At 39.5% G+C, this 16,563-nt stretch overlaps 1 protein-coding gene across 1 annotated transcript in view; it reads right to left on the bottom strand.

The window, feature by feature from the left end:
• Positions 1 to 9,133, bottom strand: part of Wls (Wnt ligand secretion mediator) — a 92,068-nt gene extending 82,935 nt beyond the window's left edge. The window contains exon 1 of the mRNA XM_038311737.2: positions 8,806 to 9,133. Coding sequence (XP_038167665.1) covers positions 8,806 to 8,911 — 106 coding nt within the window. The 5' untranslated portion in view covers positions 8,912 to 9,133. The remainder of the gene's footprint in view (positions 1 to 8,805) is intronic.
• Positions 9,134 to 16,563: the final 7,430 nt, after the last annotated feature.

Below are 16,563 nucleotides of genomic sequence, written 5' to 3'. Positions count from 1 at the left end.
AAGTCCCTCTGCTTTATTAGACATATGCATTTGTGGATAAAGCCCCTCAGCTATTCAAGAGAATTAGCTGGACGTTTAAGAAAGTCCTATAATTTGCATGAACCAGCTTAAAATTTTTTTTAAAAAGGAAAAGATCATTCCTTTTTCTGAGAATATTAAAAGCATACAACAGGAAGGAGAAAAAGCAGCAGAAACTTGAAAGGATTTAAATGGGCATGGAGATGGAAGGGCTCAGCTCAGTGTGGGGGAATGAGTGACAACAGAAAAAAAGTAGGTGTGAGAAATACAGCCTATCTGTGTGCTGAAGGGATGTTTGCAGAGGCCTTAAATTTCCTTTTTCTGGGCCACATGCTGCTATCATCTCCTGAAATATCCACATTCAATATCTGTTGTACAGTCTAAAGACAAAGGATACTCTTCAGTACTCATTTCCCAAGTTTTCTGTAATGCTCATATCCCTTAGCTTCATGAGGTCATGTCACCAAGGAGGCATGTGTGTTTGTCAGGCTTACCCCTACCCAGCATGGCTTATAAGCACAGTCACAATCACAGTGCTGGTATGAGGATTGTTAAGTGTCAGGTACTAGAGTCATTTGTTTAGACTAAGTCATTTTGGTACTCAGCAATCAAAATGCTTAACTTGAGAAAGGGACATGAGCCAAAAAAGGAGATAGAGCTTCCATGTCATATTTCTTTTGTTTGGAACCTCACCCTTGCCCCTCTGTTTCGTAGAAATGGAAGGAAAATGGAAAAACAAAAAAGAAAAAAAAAGAAAGAAATGGAAGGGACAGTGGGAGAAAAGCAGCATCCCAAATTAAGAACATGGCTTAAGATTCAATAAAGGATAGCTTCAAAAGAGTTCCTTCGACTGGTCCTGTGGAACTATAGTCACAGGATCTCCATTACTCAGGGCAACAGCAAGACATCTGAAGGGAGTTTCAGTGAGGGTCCAGTGATGATGGTATGCCAGAGGCCTTGAACCACACCTTGACTCATACAATGAACATTTTGGGGTGAGGCTGGTTGGACTAAAGGGTATATACTGTGTGACATACAGCAGCTCCAGATACCACCAGAATGAAAGAAGAGGTGTTGGAAAAAATGGGGGAGCAATGTGTTTGGTTTGGTTTTTGTTTTTAATTAACTTGGAGAGAGTTCTTTTGGGAGGTATACAGCAGGTGTGAGGGGTGGTTATGGGGGGGGGTTGGGAGGAGAACAGGATTGGGGTGCATGATGTGAAATTCTCATAGAATCAATAAATACTTACGTTTAAAAAATACAAAGTCTAATGTGTACATACAGCAATGTACTTCTTGGTATATACTATTGATTGAACACTTCCGTGGTGGAAAATTATATTAGAAAACAGCCTAAACCCAGGTAATAGTGGCACAACTTTAGTTCCAGCACTAGGAACGCAGAGGCAGGTAGATCTCTGTGAGTTCAAGGTCAGTCTGGTCTACAAAGTGACTTCCAGAATAGCCAGAATTGTTACACAGAGAAACCCCGTCTTTTTAAAAAAAAAAGGTGAAAAAATAAGTCATTCCAGATAGCAATTATACTGGTGGAAAATTTGTAAAAAATCTTTAATTTTCTTAGTCCTCTGGTTTTCTGAAATTGTTAACTTCTGAACAAAGCAAAAGGTCAATTTTAAAAGACATAAACACTAACAATGAAGTTAGAAAAAAATCTTAAATAGTTCTGATACTGAACTGAATATTCAAGAAAGTAGCAATATTGTCATTGTGGGTTATAATGATCATTGAATGAATCAATACATCTAAATTATTTTACATGGTCACCCAAAAGGCAACAATTACAGAAAAGCAAGTACCTGCTCCTGGTCAGACAGTCACATGATTCTTACTTTTGTTCTTTTATAAAACTTTATTAGGAAAAGAATGTGGAGGTTTGTTGAAGAAGCTGGGAAAACCATAGAAAAATAGCAAAAGAGTCTCAGCATATTTTTAATTCTAAAATATGAAGTGTCTTCTTTTTCATGATTTAATAATCTTTTCAGTTTGTTTATGAAAAGCAAAACATTTCTTGATCTTAAAGTCTTGTCCTCCCATTGCCATCAGATACTTTGGAACTACCTGTATCCGGCCTACTTGTTCCTTTAGGCCACCATCAACAAGTCTCAGAGGGGAGCTCTAACCAAGTGAAAATAATACAGGTGTGAAAATCTGTTGAAGTTTCTATGAAAACTAAGAGCTTCAATTTTTTCCATGTATTAAAAAATATATATATTAGCATTTTCTCCAAGAATAAAATGTACCTTTCATGGTGTCTACATGGCTACTCCTGAGAACTACTGCTTTTGTATGTTGACATTTTGGAAGGACATTTTTTCCCTGATAATTTTTTTATTACTTTATAAATAATACCAATCACAATTTCCACTTCCTTTCCTCCTCCCACTTCCCTCCCACTCCCCCACCCATCCTCTTGCCCTCTGGTTCTAAGAGAGGGCAGGTTACCCAGCCCTGTGGGAAGTCCAAGGCCCTCCCTCCTCCCAGGAATTTTTTTAAGGTTCAATTGTTCCCATTACTGCCATCCACACCTTCCCAAAGCATCGCCAGTCTCCAGTGATTCTTTCTCTTATCTTCCTTTGAGAAATTCAAACTTCTTATAGAACTACATAAATATATCAAACTCAGAGCTGGGTAGAATAAAATGAACTAATATTTCTTTCTGATTAATGAACCACGCTGCTCAGACAATTGGATGATTCATACAGTTATGGGGTCTGGATGGAACTTGTAAAGAAAGTAAAAATAGTGTTTGATTTTTTTTTCAAAGGATACCCTCCCTTTTCCTTGTTAAGATACTGCTTTGGCACTACAATTGAATTCCTTTATTATCCTAGAGATTATTATTCTCTTCCATGTCATTTAATAACTAACAATGAGAAATCAGTTACAGTTTCCTGCTCCTTATTATACCTATTATACCTCTCTGTATCAAAATCATTTCTACTTAGACCCAGAAGTCATGATTTAGATAGGATCATTTAACTCTGGTTTGTAATATCAGAGTTACTAGAATCTACTTCCATATTTGACTGAGAGAGTTAAACTTGAAAAATTTTGTTAGAACTGTTTGCATCTTGATTTACTTATATAATAATGATAAAATGAGTACAAAAATATCAATGATGACCCAGTGAAAAAGTTCAGCAGGTAAAGGTGTTTGCTACTAAGTCTGACAACAAGAGTTTAATCCCTGGGGCCTACATGGTAGGATAGAACCAACTCTTCTGAGTTGGTTGTCTTATGAGATATGCACACATATACAAACACACACAAATTTTTTTTAATTGTGATATCATTAACATGACTTTTGTGGATTAAATTATACAAAATCTGGCACAAGGTGTACATTCAATGCATGTTCAACAGAATATTTTATTCTGTCATTTATTTCAGGAAGAAATATTAGCTAATAATTTGCTGAACAACATAGCTTCCAATTTTGTATGTTCTCAAATTATCAATAAATAAATGGTTCTGAAAAACCTCATCATAAGAAATTTTCTGTGGGTCTCCCTGTGACTCCCCTAATTTACTGAGGCTCTAAGTCCTCTCTAAACAATCCCCAGACAACACATAGCCCTGTCCTGAGCACACCGTGGGCCCCAATAAATCACTTTGGACATTAGGTCAGTGGTACACCTAAGTTTTGAGCTAAAGACATTCTATAAAACCACTCTATGAGGGAGATAAGTATGAATCTTTCCTCAGTCAGTACATATTTAACAATAAAGGTTGCCAGAAATGAAAGCATATGCCTTTAGGTCTAACACTTAGGAAGCAAGAGATAGGCAGATCTATCTATGTGTCCTGGTCTGCATAGGGAGCTTCATGCCAGACAGGTATACATAGTAAGATCCTGTCTTAAAAGCAAACAAAAATAAAGAAATAGTGTGAAAAATAATAATGTAAAAAATGTAAAAATAAAAGTAAAATTATTGTAAAATGTCTACTAGATAAGGCAGGGTTATAGGCAGAGGATTTGTAAACACCACAAAACTATTTGTAATTACTCAAGGATGTTTCTCACTTTACTAGGGAAAGAAAAATTGCACAAGAAGGCTGGATGGTACTGAGAAAACCAGAAAAACAATTAGAGCTTAGCATAAGCATTGTCTTATTGTAATAATCAAGAGGTTTAGCTTGCTAAATCAAATAATGTTATTTTAATAATGAAAACATGATTACTCTAAGTGAATTTATGAGATTACATAAGATTTACATAAATCACAGTAGTTTGATTCCTCTAGGAGCTAACAAAGAGAATGAAAAAGTATAGTTTGATCAGGTATGTAATTTTGCAAAATAAAAACCATGATCAAATATAGAAAAATATGATCAGTATCAGCCAAAAACCAATTAGTACTTTTCAAGATTCTCACAAGATATAGCTTGGTGTGGGAAGCCAATCAATCCCAGAATTTGGGATGTGGAGGAAGGAGGATCAGAAGTTAGGGATCATGCTCAGCTAGAGAATTCAAAACAAGCCTGGGGTACAAAATACTTTGAAAAAAAGCAAACCAAACAAAAGATTCTCAGCAGATACCTAAATTCTTCAGAATTACATTATGAGTACATTAAAACACAATAAAGTGCAATACAGTGAAATTAAAATCTAATATACTGACAATTGTGTGACTATATATCAACCATGATTTCATTCAATTTCTCAAATCCCTACAACTTTCAAATGAATAATACCAGCAGACAAAAGTTCATATGAATGAATAACAACCAAGAACACAAGATTTTCAACTTAATGACGGCATGATAGAGTTCTGCATCCTTGACAGGCCTGTTACATGTAGACGTCTATTTGTATTGTATATCTTTAGCATTTAATGGGGGGGTACTCACAAAACAATGCTTCTTCCCAAAGAAATTATAACAAGTGATTTATTTTTGCTTGCAATTTAATTTTGAAATATTCTTATTTGTGGATTTGCTTAAAACAATTTAGCCATTCTATTCAGTTGCTATCTCTGCTCTCTTCCTGATTTTAGAATAGGTGAAACAGTGACCTGATTCTTCAAACTTTATTATCTCCAGAAAAGATTAATCAGAAGCTGAACAAACTACACATGATGGGCCAGATGCTCAAGTTCATGGTTTTTAGTGGGCTGTGCTCTTGTTTCATGACACATGGTCTTCCCAACCCTTCCATCACCCCTACAGCTGTTTCTCCATGAACTAAATTCATCAAATGTAAAACCAAAGGAAAAATATTTCAGTATTTTTTAGGCTTGATTTTCAGAAGGGTAAAATAAGCTATACCTTTCAAATATATTATTTGAAATATTAAAATATTGAAAAGAAAAATATTTTATTTTATTTTTAGGATTCTTGAATATTAAAAAACAGCTAGTCACTTAGTAATTTTTCTGAATGTATAAAATAACAGATGCTTAATTTTATAGTATCTCAAAGTTTTAACAAGAACATAAACCACTGAATTTATAAATCTACCATTTTCTACCATGTAAAATATTCCTTACAGAGCCAGTTTGTAAAATTCCATCAAAAGCTCAACAATATATAGACACTGTCACAAGGAAGACACACAAAGCCAGCCAGAAAGCAAGTAAATAAGCTAGGTAAAAAGGCCTTTAAGATATAGGAGATTTAAGCTAAATCAAAACTCAATTCCTTCTTTTGTTTTTATAATTACTTTTAAAAAATTCCCCTTGATTTTATGAGGCTACAATTGAATGTCATATAAAACTCTGAATACTAAAAGAGTTATACAATTAGAGATGAAAAGGATCTTAAACTCATTTATCTACTAGTAAGGAGAAAAGCCTATTAGTTAAGTGACTTGCGTGGTCACTTTGAAATTCATGATTTGCTATGGCTGCTTAGGGAATTCATACTTATGTTTTGTGTGTGTCGTTTATGTCCAATGAGGAACTTTCCTACAAGATTCTCCTTCCCTGAGATGCCATGTTTTCTTCATGGGGAAAACAAGAATCCAAAAGTAACCCAATGGCTACAGTTCAAAAGGAACAGCTAACTTAGGAAGACTGCTTTATGATCAGAGTGCCTGGCCCCATAAGTAGCAATGGCATTGAGTGCAGAGATTTTTGATCTTTTTCTTGTCTTCCTAGCCTGTAAACTGTTCTTTCAAGTACTGATTCTACTGGTCCACTCTGAACAGTTTCATCTACTTTCAATTAGATAGAGAAGTTGAGTGGAAAACATAGCATGCATCTCTTGTTAATATTCATTTCCTGTATTTTGGTCATCTAGAGAGCTTGGGTTACCTAAATTTATTTAAGAATAAAATTGTTACTCTCCAAGTGGAAGAGGTATAAACTAAAACAATATTCAGTGTGGTGTAAATCTAATCTGTTCAGTTTTAGGACCATAACCGAGGACAGTCTCTGCAGTTGGGAGAAAAGGAAAGCAAAACACTAACGTTAAGGTTATGTAAAAAACTTCATCCAAGAAATGTTAGAGAGAGATGTTTCTTTTCCAAGTAAAGTAGTTTGATAATTTAGGAAAATCTATTGGGGGGGGGAGGGGGGACGGGAGTGGGGGGGGGGAGAGCAGAAGCTTCACTGACCAAGGAAGGCTTACCTCAGACAAACCCTGATCTGAACAAACAACTTCTTTAACTCTGGTCATTCTAATGTCCAGCAGACACTTCCAGGAACCTTGAATCTCCTCTGTGCAACAGAGGTTCCAGAAAAGAAGATAATTCCAGAAGAGGTCTAGGAAACCTGCAGCAGGAACCAAGAGCTCTGTGGTCCCACATCAGCTTTGCGGAGGCGGGGGGGGGGGGGGGGGGGGGGGGGGGGGGGTGAAGTGGGGAAGTGGGGGTGGGCCTGCAGCGACAGGAAACTGTAATGGCTTACTATGTGCAAAAACCTCAAAGGGGAAGGTCAGACAAGGATAATAGGCCAATTTAATTCTGAACGCACAAGGTGCAAGAAATTTTATTATGGTCTGCCACTGAAATCACACAAGATCCAATAGCATCTAACTGCAACTGCTCATCAAGGGAAACAAGAGGTGTAATTGTAACCGCGGTATAATCACTGTGAGCGCGCCTAGACTGCTGCTGCCTACAGCTCCCAGCAAAGAAATATTAAGAGCCTGGAAAATCCAATACAGAGAAAAAGAGATCCTACATGGCGTAGCAAAACAAAAGCCAAAGCGCGAGTGTGTGTGTGTGTGTGTGTGTGTGTGTGCGCGCGCGCGCGCCCGCGTTTGTGCAAATGATAAAGCTGTTTGCTGTTTAGCACTGTGTGTGTACGTATGTGTGAGATGTAATAAGACTGTTAGCAGTGTGTGTGTGTGTACAGTGATAAAGCTGTTTAGCCGTGTGTGTGTGTGTGTGTGTGTGTGTGTGTGTGTGTGTGTGTGTGCAGTGATAATAAAGCTGTTTAGCCCACCCGAAGGACAGAGGCTTAGAAAACTCTGGTTTTAACATATACTGGATCTCCTCTAAGAACTCCCTTCTTGAAGCTTCTCCCACTCTCCTTTGTTTAAAACACTTAGCCTCAATGTTACAAAGATTGGCAGTACCAGACTCTCTGGAATGCGAACCCAACACACCCGAGTCTAGAGGCAAAACACCGCGCCCATGACTCTAGGCGGGTCTGGAAAGCTCCTGCGTGGCCCAAGGGCTCCCGGGAAGAGCACAGACAACCCCCACCCGACCCCCCTCCCCGCGAGCCAGCGCTCTTCTACCCAGCTAAGAGCAACAGTCAGCTCCAAGGAAGCCAAGCCTCCCAGCCGCGCCCGCTCCGAAGTTGGCACTGAAGTTTGTGCAAGGTTGTCCGGAATCTTGAGGAGGAAGGGACGTGAGGTGGGACGGACAGTGGAAGGAAGTTGAGTTTTCTGAATGGATACCGAGGCACAAGGTCGGCAACGTCGGAAGCCTTTTTTGCTCAAGAGGTCGGGCTAGTGCGCACTGGGAAAGTCTCTCTGGCGCCGTAGCTGGGGCTTGGGAGCTGTCACCTGAGGGCAGCCCAGGAGGGAGCAGGAAACGTCCACCTTGGCGCCAGGGGAGGACCCCAGGTTTCCGACTCACTGGATCTTGGGGCTCAAAGCAGAGGGGGGAGGGGAGATGGAAGAGGGGACAACAGGCAAAAGCAACACCTTTCAAACCGGCTTTCTGCTACGCCCTCTCCAAGTTCGTGCTGGGAGGATCAGTTATCTCCCAAACCACTCTACTCCATCCCAGATCGAGTCCTCAGCTCACACCAGTCTCCCGCCAGAGGTGGGTGGGGTGAGACGTGGAAACCAAGGGCTGACGGGTTGAAACCCTAAATCCTGCCCTAGTCCCTCGCCGAGACAACCGAATGCATTTACACAAGCCAGAGCCAGTAACAGCTCGCGGCTGACACAGGGCGCAGCTACCGACTCTTCTGTTATTCCTAATAAAGTCGACTGAGTTGCCCTCCCGGAGCTGATTGGGAGGGAACCTAGAGGGAAGAGGGGGCGGCGAGGGGAAAGAGCAGGGGGAGCAATCAACTTTGCGACCCAGCACTTCCTCGCGATCCGTCGCCATGCTTAAGATCCACCCCCACCCCCTCCTGCCTTTCAAGTGGATACTGAAACTAGGCCAAAACTTTTCCCCTCCTTTTCTCTTTGCCACTAGACTGGATTGTGCCCCATGGAGCCCCATGGAGCTCTGCTTTCTTAAGCACAATAGCCGGACTAATTAGATCATAGAGGCAAGGCAGCGATACTGTAACAAGTAGCCCAAGAGGCAAAAGAGGGAAGGGCCGAAGAGAGAAAGGGGAAAGTTTGCAGCTCTCACACTTACCGATCAAGCCTCCCACCAGAAAGGCAACGATTTGAAAAACCAGCAGAATCCCTCCAACAATGCAGAGCTTCTTGGTGCTCATGTTTTCTATAATTGCCCCAGCCATTTCTGCACCCCCCCCCCTTCTTTTCTCCTTTAAATAAATGTTTTAGGTTATGCTTTCGCTTCCCCTCTCCTTCTTCCTTGTCCTCTTTTCCTGGTGCTGCAAAACTTCAAGGGTGCAATATCACAGCGGAGATGGAACCCAGACCGCAGACGTCCGCGCGGATCCCTGGGCGAAGCCGCTCGGGCTCCCCAGATGCCCAGAGCTGAGACTGCGGCCGCTCGGCAGCCAGTGGACGCTTAAAGGAGCAGGGAAGCGGATCACATGACACGCCTCCCTCTCTTTCTTCTTCCCTCCCTCTCGCGTTTCCTCCCTCCCTCCCTCTCTTCCTCAACCGTGGCCCGCCAGTTCAGGGATCTGAGCTCCCGCCAGCTCTGGCTACCCGCTTTCAGATTTGGCCTGCTGCTTGCCCGGGCAACAGCTGGTATCTTGAAGGGGGTGGCTGGTGTCGTTAAATGGACTCGGCATAAACAGCCTCTCACATGTTTCCTTTTCTGGTTCCCAAAGTATGGGATTTAAGTCACTAATGGGCCGCTTTGCAAACCCTTAACTTACACATTGAACCCACTCCACCACCAAGCACTAGAACTTTAGGAAGGAGGAGAATTTTTAGAAGTAATCTAATATAACGTAAGAATAAAGAGAGGATATAAAGAGAGGAAATAAGATCTCGGTTCAGGTTCCTTCTGCCTGGCCCTAGCCTGGGTTATTACCTGGCTAAATCTACCACTAAACTGCCTTTCAAGGAACCTGACTGTCCAGCCAAACAGATCTCTGTTCTGGACATCCAATCTTGGTCTTAACTTAATAATGCTTTAAAGTTAATTCAAAGCCCAATTTGTTTTTAAAAACTCTTTGCTTGTTTTTTTACACCACCTTTATATTTTTTCTAAGAGTTGATTCCCTTCAATTCTTCTCTTACACTTTCACCTATTATAAGGTCTTATGTATGCACATTTGTTTCTATTACTAAGATATAAGGTCCTGGAAGATTGACACCAAATTCAATTCTCTTTGTATACCCCCCTCATAGTGCCTAACAAAATTGTCACACCAAGAGATCCTGAATAAACTTTTGTGAAATAAATAAATAAGGAATGTTTAAGCAAGCCCACAGTTTGCACTTCAAAAGCCTTAAGGACCTTAGTTGGGTTAGAAAGCTCACATGGTAAGTGCTACCAGTCAGATTTTCAGGTGGGTGGTCACAGCTAAGGAGGCTGAGTCAGGAAAATTAGGAGTTTAAGACCAACCTGGATAACTTTGGGAGACCCTGCCTCAAAATAAAAAATAAGAAGTGATCTGGGGATGTAGTTCTGTGGGAGAGTTCTTGCTTAGCATGTGGTATGAGGCACTAGATTCAAACCTCATTACAGGCAGAGAAGAAGAAAAGAGAATGCTAACTCTTTGAGATATATGTTTATATTTAAAAACTACTTCCAAGGAAAAGTGGTGGACAGTGATTTTAAAAGTTTTCTTGGTCAGTTTGTCCTAGACTCCAGGGCCTTGTTTTTCTAAGTTTCATAAACTGCCTATTTAGCCAATACAACTTACATCACACCTTAGTTTTATAAAGGTGCCTCCTTGCCTTCCCAAAAACAAAGCCACCAGTACACCTGATTGATTTCTTGCTTCTTGTCCTCTTCCTGTGGAGGAACTATTTTAAGTACTGCCCTCCTCTGCACCTGCATAGATAACACCATGTAAGATATACTATATAAACAGGGTTATCAATTAGACAAGATAATCTTAAAGACAGGTACTAAGTTGCATCTATATAAGACTTCATCTCCTTGGCCTTCAGCAGACCCTAAAAGTTACAAGACTGTAGGTGCTTTTTATTTATTCTTTCTCCCTTCAATTCTTTGTCCATCAGTCACTTACTGCCTCAATGTGTTTCCCTCTTTCCTTCCTGAGCACTAGAGCAAGAGTATTCTTAAGTAACTACAGGATACTTGTCATTCACTGTATAATGATAACCTGCATTGTAGTTGACACCTGGAACTCTCAGAAGGGAATACACAGCAGAACTGCTATGGATAGCAGTGCTCAGAAGTATTTGGGTGCTCCTTAAACAGAGACTGGCCAGTCACTGTAGATCATTGTCTTTTTTTTACATTTGCAGAAGATTATATCATATATGTGTGATAGAGAAAAAGAAGGAAGAAAAAGGAGGAAAGGGAGAATTAAATTGAGATTTGCAATCTAAGTAAATGCATACCTGTAATCTTATATTATGTTCCCAGTAAATGCCTCTGACCCAGAGAGCAATGCATATATATCATTTGCTGAAAGTAGCAAAAATAGAAGTTGAAAACAATATTATAAAATGAACATCCATCATAAATGTTGCATACAACATTTGGATATTGATAGGCCAAAAAAATGATGGTATGTGTGTGTGTGTGTGTGTGTGTGTGAGAGAGAGAGAGAGAGAGAGAGAGAGACAGAGACACAGAGACAAAGAGACAGACACACACACACACACACACACACACACACACACACACACGATAGGAGTCCTCCTGGATGCTGGACAATGAAAGTGTTAAAACTGGTCTCCATTCCTATTGGCTCATGGCCTTTTTAAAATCACTTTTCTATATGGCTGTCCCGGCTTCATCAAACCTCAGCATAAAATCAGATAGAGTCTTAGTTACTTTTCTATTTCTGTAATAAAGTCATGATCAAGACAATTTATTGAACAAAGAGTTTACATAGGCTTACAATTTCAATGAGTTAGAATCCATGATTGTACAGCAAAGGCATGACACCAGGAACAATTGATCCCCAAGTAGGAGGCAGCAGGAACACAAACTGGGAATACCTAAGCCTTTTGAAACCTCAGATCTTACACCTAGTGACAAACCTTCTCCAGCAAGGCCACACCTCCTACTCTTTTCAAAAATTAAAAGAAGTAGGGGAAGGGGAACACTCCAATTGAGGACCAAGTATTTGGACATATAACCCTATAGGGACATCATTCTCATTCAACCATCTTAGGTACCTTCCCTTGTGCTTTGTTGATTGTGACTAGAAAGGCTCCTTTGCGTGTAATGGAAAGCTTTGAGTAAACTTGTTATACTTTTCTCATAAAGTGGGTTTTGTGATAGGAATATCTATACAAGATGCTTTAAATTTTTTCAATTTCTGTTGTCTTTGCAAATATTAATAGTGACTATCAGATCATCATTTCCCAATGTGATAACATGAATATGTAGAAAAAAAGCTCCCTGCCTCTAGATCCCTGACTAGTACATTATAGTTAGTAATCAGCTCCAAGGCTTAATGTTCTCACCTATAAAAGAGAAATAGTAGCCAGGAGGTGGTGGCGCACGCCTTTAATCCCAGCCCTCGGGAGGCAGAGGCAGACGGATTTCTGTGAGTTCGAGGCCAGCCTGATCTACAAGAGTTAGTTCCGGGACAGGCTCCAAAGCAACACAGAGAAAACTTGCCAAAAAAACAAAACAAAACAAAATAACAACAACAAAAAAAACCACTAAAACAAACAAAGAGATAGAGAGACATAGAGAAAATAAAACCAACATTTTGGTATATTCTTACACGATATAGATACTTACTATTTTTAATTATATTAAGAAAACATTAATTGAATCGATAATCTTTGTCAGAAAAATAAAACTAGGAAATAGAGGTGTAGCTCAATTGCTAAATTGTTTACTGAGCAGGTTTTGGTTTGTTTGTTTTGGTTCTTGGTTTTTTGAGACAGGATTTTTCTGTGTAACAGCCCTAGCTGTCCTGGAACTCACACTGTAGACCAGGCTGGCCTCAAACTCACAGAGATCCATCTGCCTCTGCTCTCAAATTCTGGGATTAAAAGCGAGTACCACCATACCTGGCAGCAACCTAGTTTTAATCCCAGCAATGCGTAAACTGGGTATAGTGGCAAATATCTGTTAATTCCAGCATTTGAGAGGTAGGTAATTAGGAGGCTCAGAAGTCTAAGGTAATCTTTACTAACAAGGCCATACATATATCGAATTAGAGGGTACCCTAAGATATATGAACTCTTGTTTTAAGAAAGGAAAGAAACTAGTAAGGCTGATCAGTGATTCGTTGTTTTTCAGATGTAACATTTGATCATGCTATGAATACTTTTTTTTTAATGAGTCAGTCTCTTAGTATACTGTATATTCTTGACCCTCCTTGTTTCTGGACTCCTTGATGCTACTATTACAAGTAAGTGTCACCACAACTAGCCTACAAATATTTTTGAAGCATAATTTTAAGGATGACTAAGGATTATTTTCATTTGACAATGGTACTAATAAAGAAAAATGTTTAATAAAAAATATGAAAACCATGTAGTGAAAGTTAACATTGAAACACTCTATTCTAAAAATTGTTCCCTGAGACAGAGAGATGGCTCAGTGGGTTGGAGAAAACACGGAGGACCTGAATTTTAACCCTAGCATTTATAAACTCAGGCAAGACTGTACATGCCTATAACTTTTGCACTGCAGAAGGCAGAGATGAGAGGATTGTTGGAGTTTGCTAGCTACCAGCCTAGCTCCAAGTCCAGTGAGACACCCCATCTCAAGAGAATGAAGTGAAGACTAATAGGACAAGACATGTATGTCTTCCTTTGGCCTCTGCACATAGGTATGTGGTATATACCCCCTACATCCCCACACCCCCACACATGTACACACTCAATTGCCTCCAACCACCACAAGTCATCAGAGAGATGATTTCAGAGACAAGAAAAGGACTAGAGAGGTGGCTAAGCAGTTAAAAACATTTGCTGCTCTCTCTCTCTCTCTCTCTCTCTCTCTCTCTCTCTCTCTCTCTCTCTCTCTCCTGTGTGTGTGTGTTTCCATTTCACATACTAACCTTACAAAGGAATTCTTCAAATCAAAACACTTCAACCTCATCCTCATATGAAATAGTTTAATATGCACCCCAAGTTTCTGCCATATTAGAACTCACTCCCACCATCCGATTTCCATTTCACTTTTCCATTCACATTCCATATATATTTCAGACATTAGCCTTATTTAATCCTAGCTTATATCTTACTGTTATATAAACAAGGAATGTGACTTACCTTTTAAATTTTAACTTTTTTCAATTCTTTAAAAAATATTAGAATGCCAAATATGTCACGATGAACATTAAAGAAAATAATGTAATTGTGCCAAACACAGAGTAGGCATTCAACAAATGTTGCAATTATAAGGGAGGCAGTTTCTGTTCCCAGAGAGCAGAACAAAACAAAACAAACCATAAATCCTCTAATTATAGTCTCTCTTATTAAATTACCTCTTTGAACCCAGGCAACCTGGAAGGGCAGGTAAAAACTTTATAGGTTTCCAGAAGTCTCTTAGTGTGGTGCAGCCAGCAGCTTGAAGTAGCCAGCCTTTTGTTGTTTCCCAGGCTTGAAAGAGACTGTAGGAGAGAACTGAGGTACCTTCAAAGCTTCAGATTGCCTATGTTGGGTTGCTGGAGTACAGGTAGAGCAATGACCTTACTGTCTTTTATCATGTAGATATGGGATCCAAACTAACTGCTCCCCAACATCCTTATGACTATTTGGCTTCCCCAGGATCTCTGTATTATGTTTTCTCACAGATCCTCTCTGTGTTCCTCCCTATGATGGCAGCAGTACACAGAGACACGTGTCCTGCTGACCAACAACACTCTGCACCATGGCACAGAGTTATTGTATAGATTTTGTGAATAGGTGGATGATGGTTGGACAAGTACAATCCTTAGCTGCTCAGAAACCCAGAAAATTCTCCCTCTCTGAAACACAGACAGCTAATGGCAGGAAGTATACCTTAGACAGCCACAATTCATGTCCTAGCAAGGGAAACACTGGCTGACACAGTTCAAATGTCATTGCAGAGTATCTCAGAATTACTGTAAAGCACATCAAAAAAAATTTTTTTTAATTAGCATTCTAAAAAGGACATTTGGTCCACACACTGATATAAAACTAGATACCTGAAATTCTCAAGTAGATGCAAGATAACATTCATCTTTTCACCAAGTGTGTCATTTGAGAGCATTGAGAGGAGGGAACTCAGCAGACACTCTCAGGGGCCTCATGTGAAAGGCCCTGTGACTTCGTCTTAGCTTTGTTCTTCATGTTGGCTATATCTTGAACCCACCAAAAGAGACAACTTAAAGAAAATACCATACAAGGCCACGAAAGTAAGTAGAACTCAAGCCCTGCCATCCCCAGATATTCATTCCTTCTCTCTTTGAGGTCCATAAAACCTTAGTGTTTCTACGATAAGCATTTTGGAGTTTGTAGGCCTCTTTTGTCCATATGTCTTACTCTTGTCTCTTTCTCATTACTTGACTCCCATCCAAAGCAAATTTCCTCCAATGAACCTTAAGTACTGACGATTCTTGCTTTGCTGGTAGTATTTTCTGCTAAGAGATTTTCCAAGATGAAAAATCTATCTTCAAGTTAAATGACTTATACAAGTTATGGTTAAGCACAATTACATAGTGTGTTGAATTTACCTTTGAAAAATACATATTACACAGAAGACTTCATAAAATTAATTTTAACTCATATAATCTATAAATTGCTACTTATATTTTTAATTATTTTGTTGTCATTGTATGAATTTACCTTTGCCTAAGAGTTTTAGGTACTTCACAAATATTTATTTAATTTATTTATTGTGTGCGTGGGGGGGGTGTCCATACATGCCACAACATGGGTGTGGATGTTAGAGGACAACATATGGAAATCAGTTCTTTCTTTCTAACTGAGGTCATTGGCTTTAACAGCAAGTGCCTTTATTTGCTGAGCCATCTCTCCAGATCTTATAAATATCCATTTAAATAACATTAATGAGGTAGAAGATTCACTATTTCTAATTTATAACCTCACAATTGAAATCAAAATGCTTTGATGATACTTCTTCTCATTTTGCTCATCTTATATTGTATGTTTATAAGATGTCACATATCTAGCATAGAAAACAGAGGTTTGCTGTCACCAATATTACCTACTATCACCTTCTAAAATTTTCTTTTTCACTGATTTTTGTTTCATACCTTCCCTTAATCTTTCAAGTTTTTCCAGAGTGAAAATTATTTTTCCCCTTGAGTCCTTCATTTTCCTATCCATTGCCTTCACTGACTTCCCTTAGAAGACAACTTCTGGGAAGTTCCCTTCGCTGGTTTTGGAGCCTCACTTCTTTTTTTTTAAGATTTATTTATTTATTATGTATACAATGTTCTGCCTGCACATTACAGATGGTTGTGAGCCACCATGTGGTTGCTGGGAATTGAACTCAGGACCTTTGGAAGAGCAGCCAGTGCTCTTAACCTCTGAGCCATCTCTCCAGCCCTGGAACCTCACTCCTGCTATCATTCCCAATCATTTTAACATTATGAATCCCAGACCTAGTGTTCCCATAACTCTCTGACAGACGCCACCAGTGAACTCTGTGTTGATGTTCCTACTTGACATCTTATAATATTCCTTCCTTCCCCAGCTTCAGCAACTTTGCTCTATCTTATTTTCTCTTACTGATCTAGTATCTCTTTTCTTAAACTGGCTCCAGCTCTTCTACTCACTAGCAATTCTGAGCAGTTTCTCCTTCACTTCTTTGCTTCTCAAAGTATGCGAGCAATAAATATCTTTGAACTTGACCTCTTACCTAAACTTTAAC

Source organism: Arvicola amphibius, chromosome 14 (assembly GCF_903992535.2).
Source record: "Arvicola amphibius chromosome 14, mArvAmp1.2, whole genome shotgun sequence".
Lineage (NCBI taxonomy): Eukaryota > Metazoa > Chordata > Mammalia > Rodentia > Cricetidae > Arvicola > Arvicola amphibius.
This window is presented reverse-complemented; position numbering and strand designations above follow the sequence as displayed.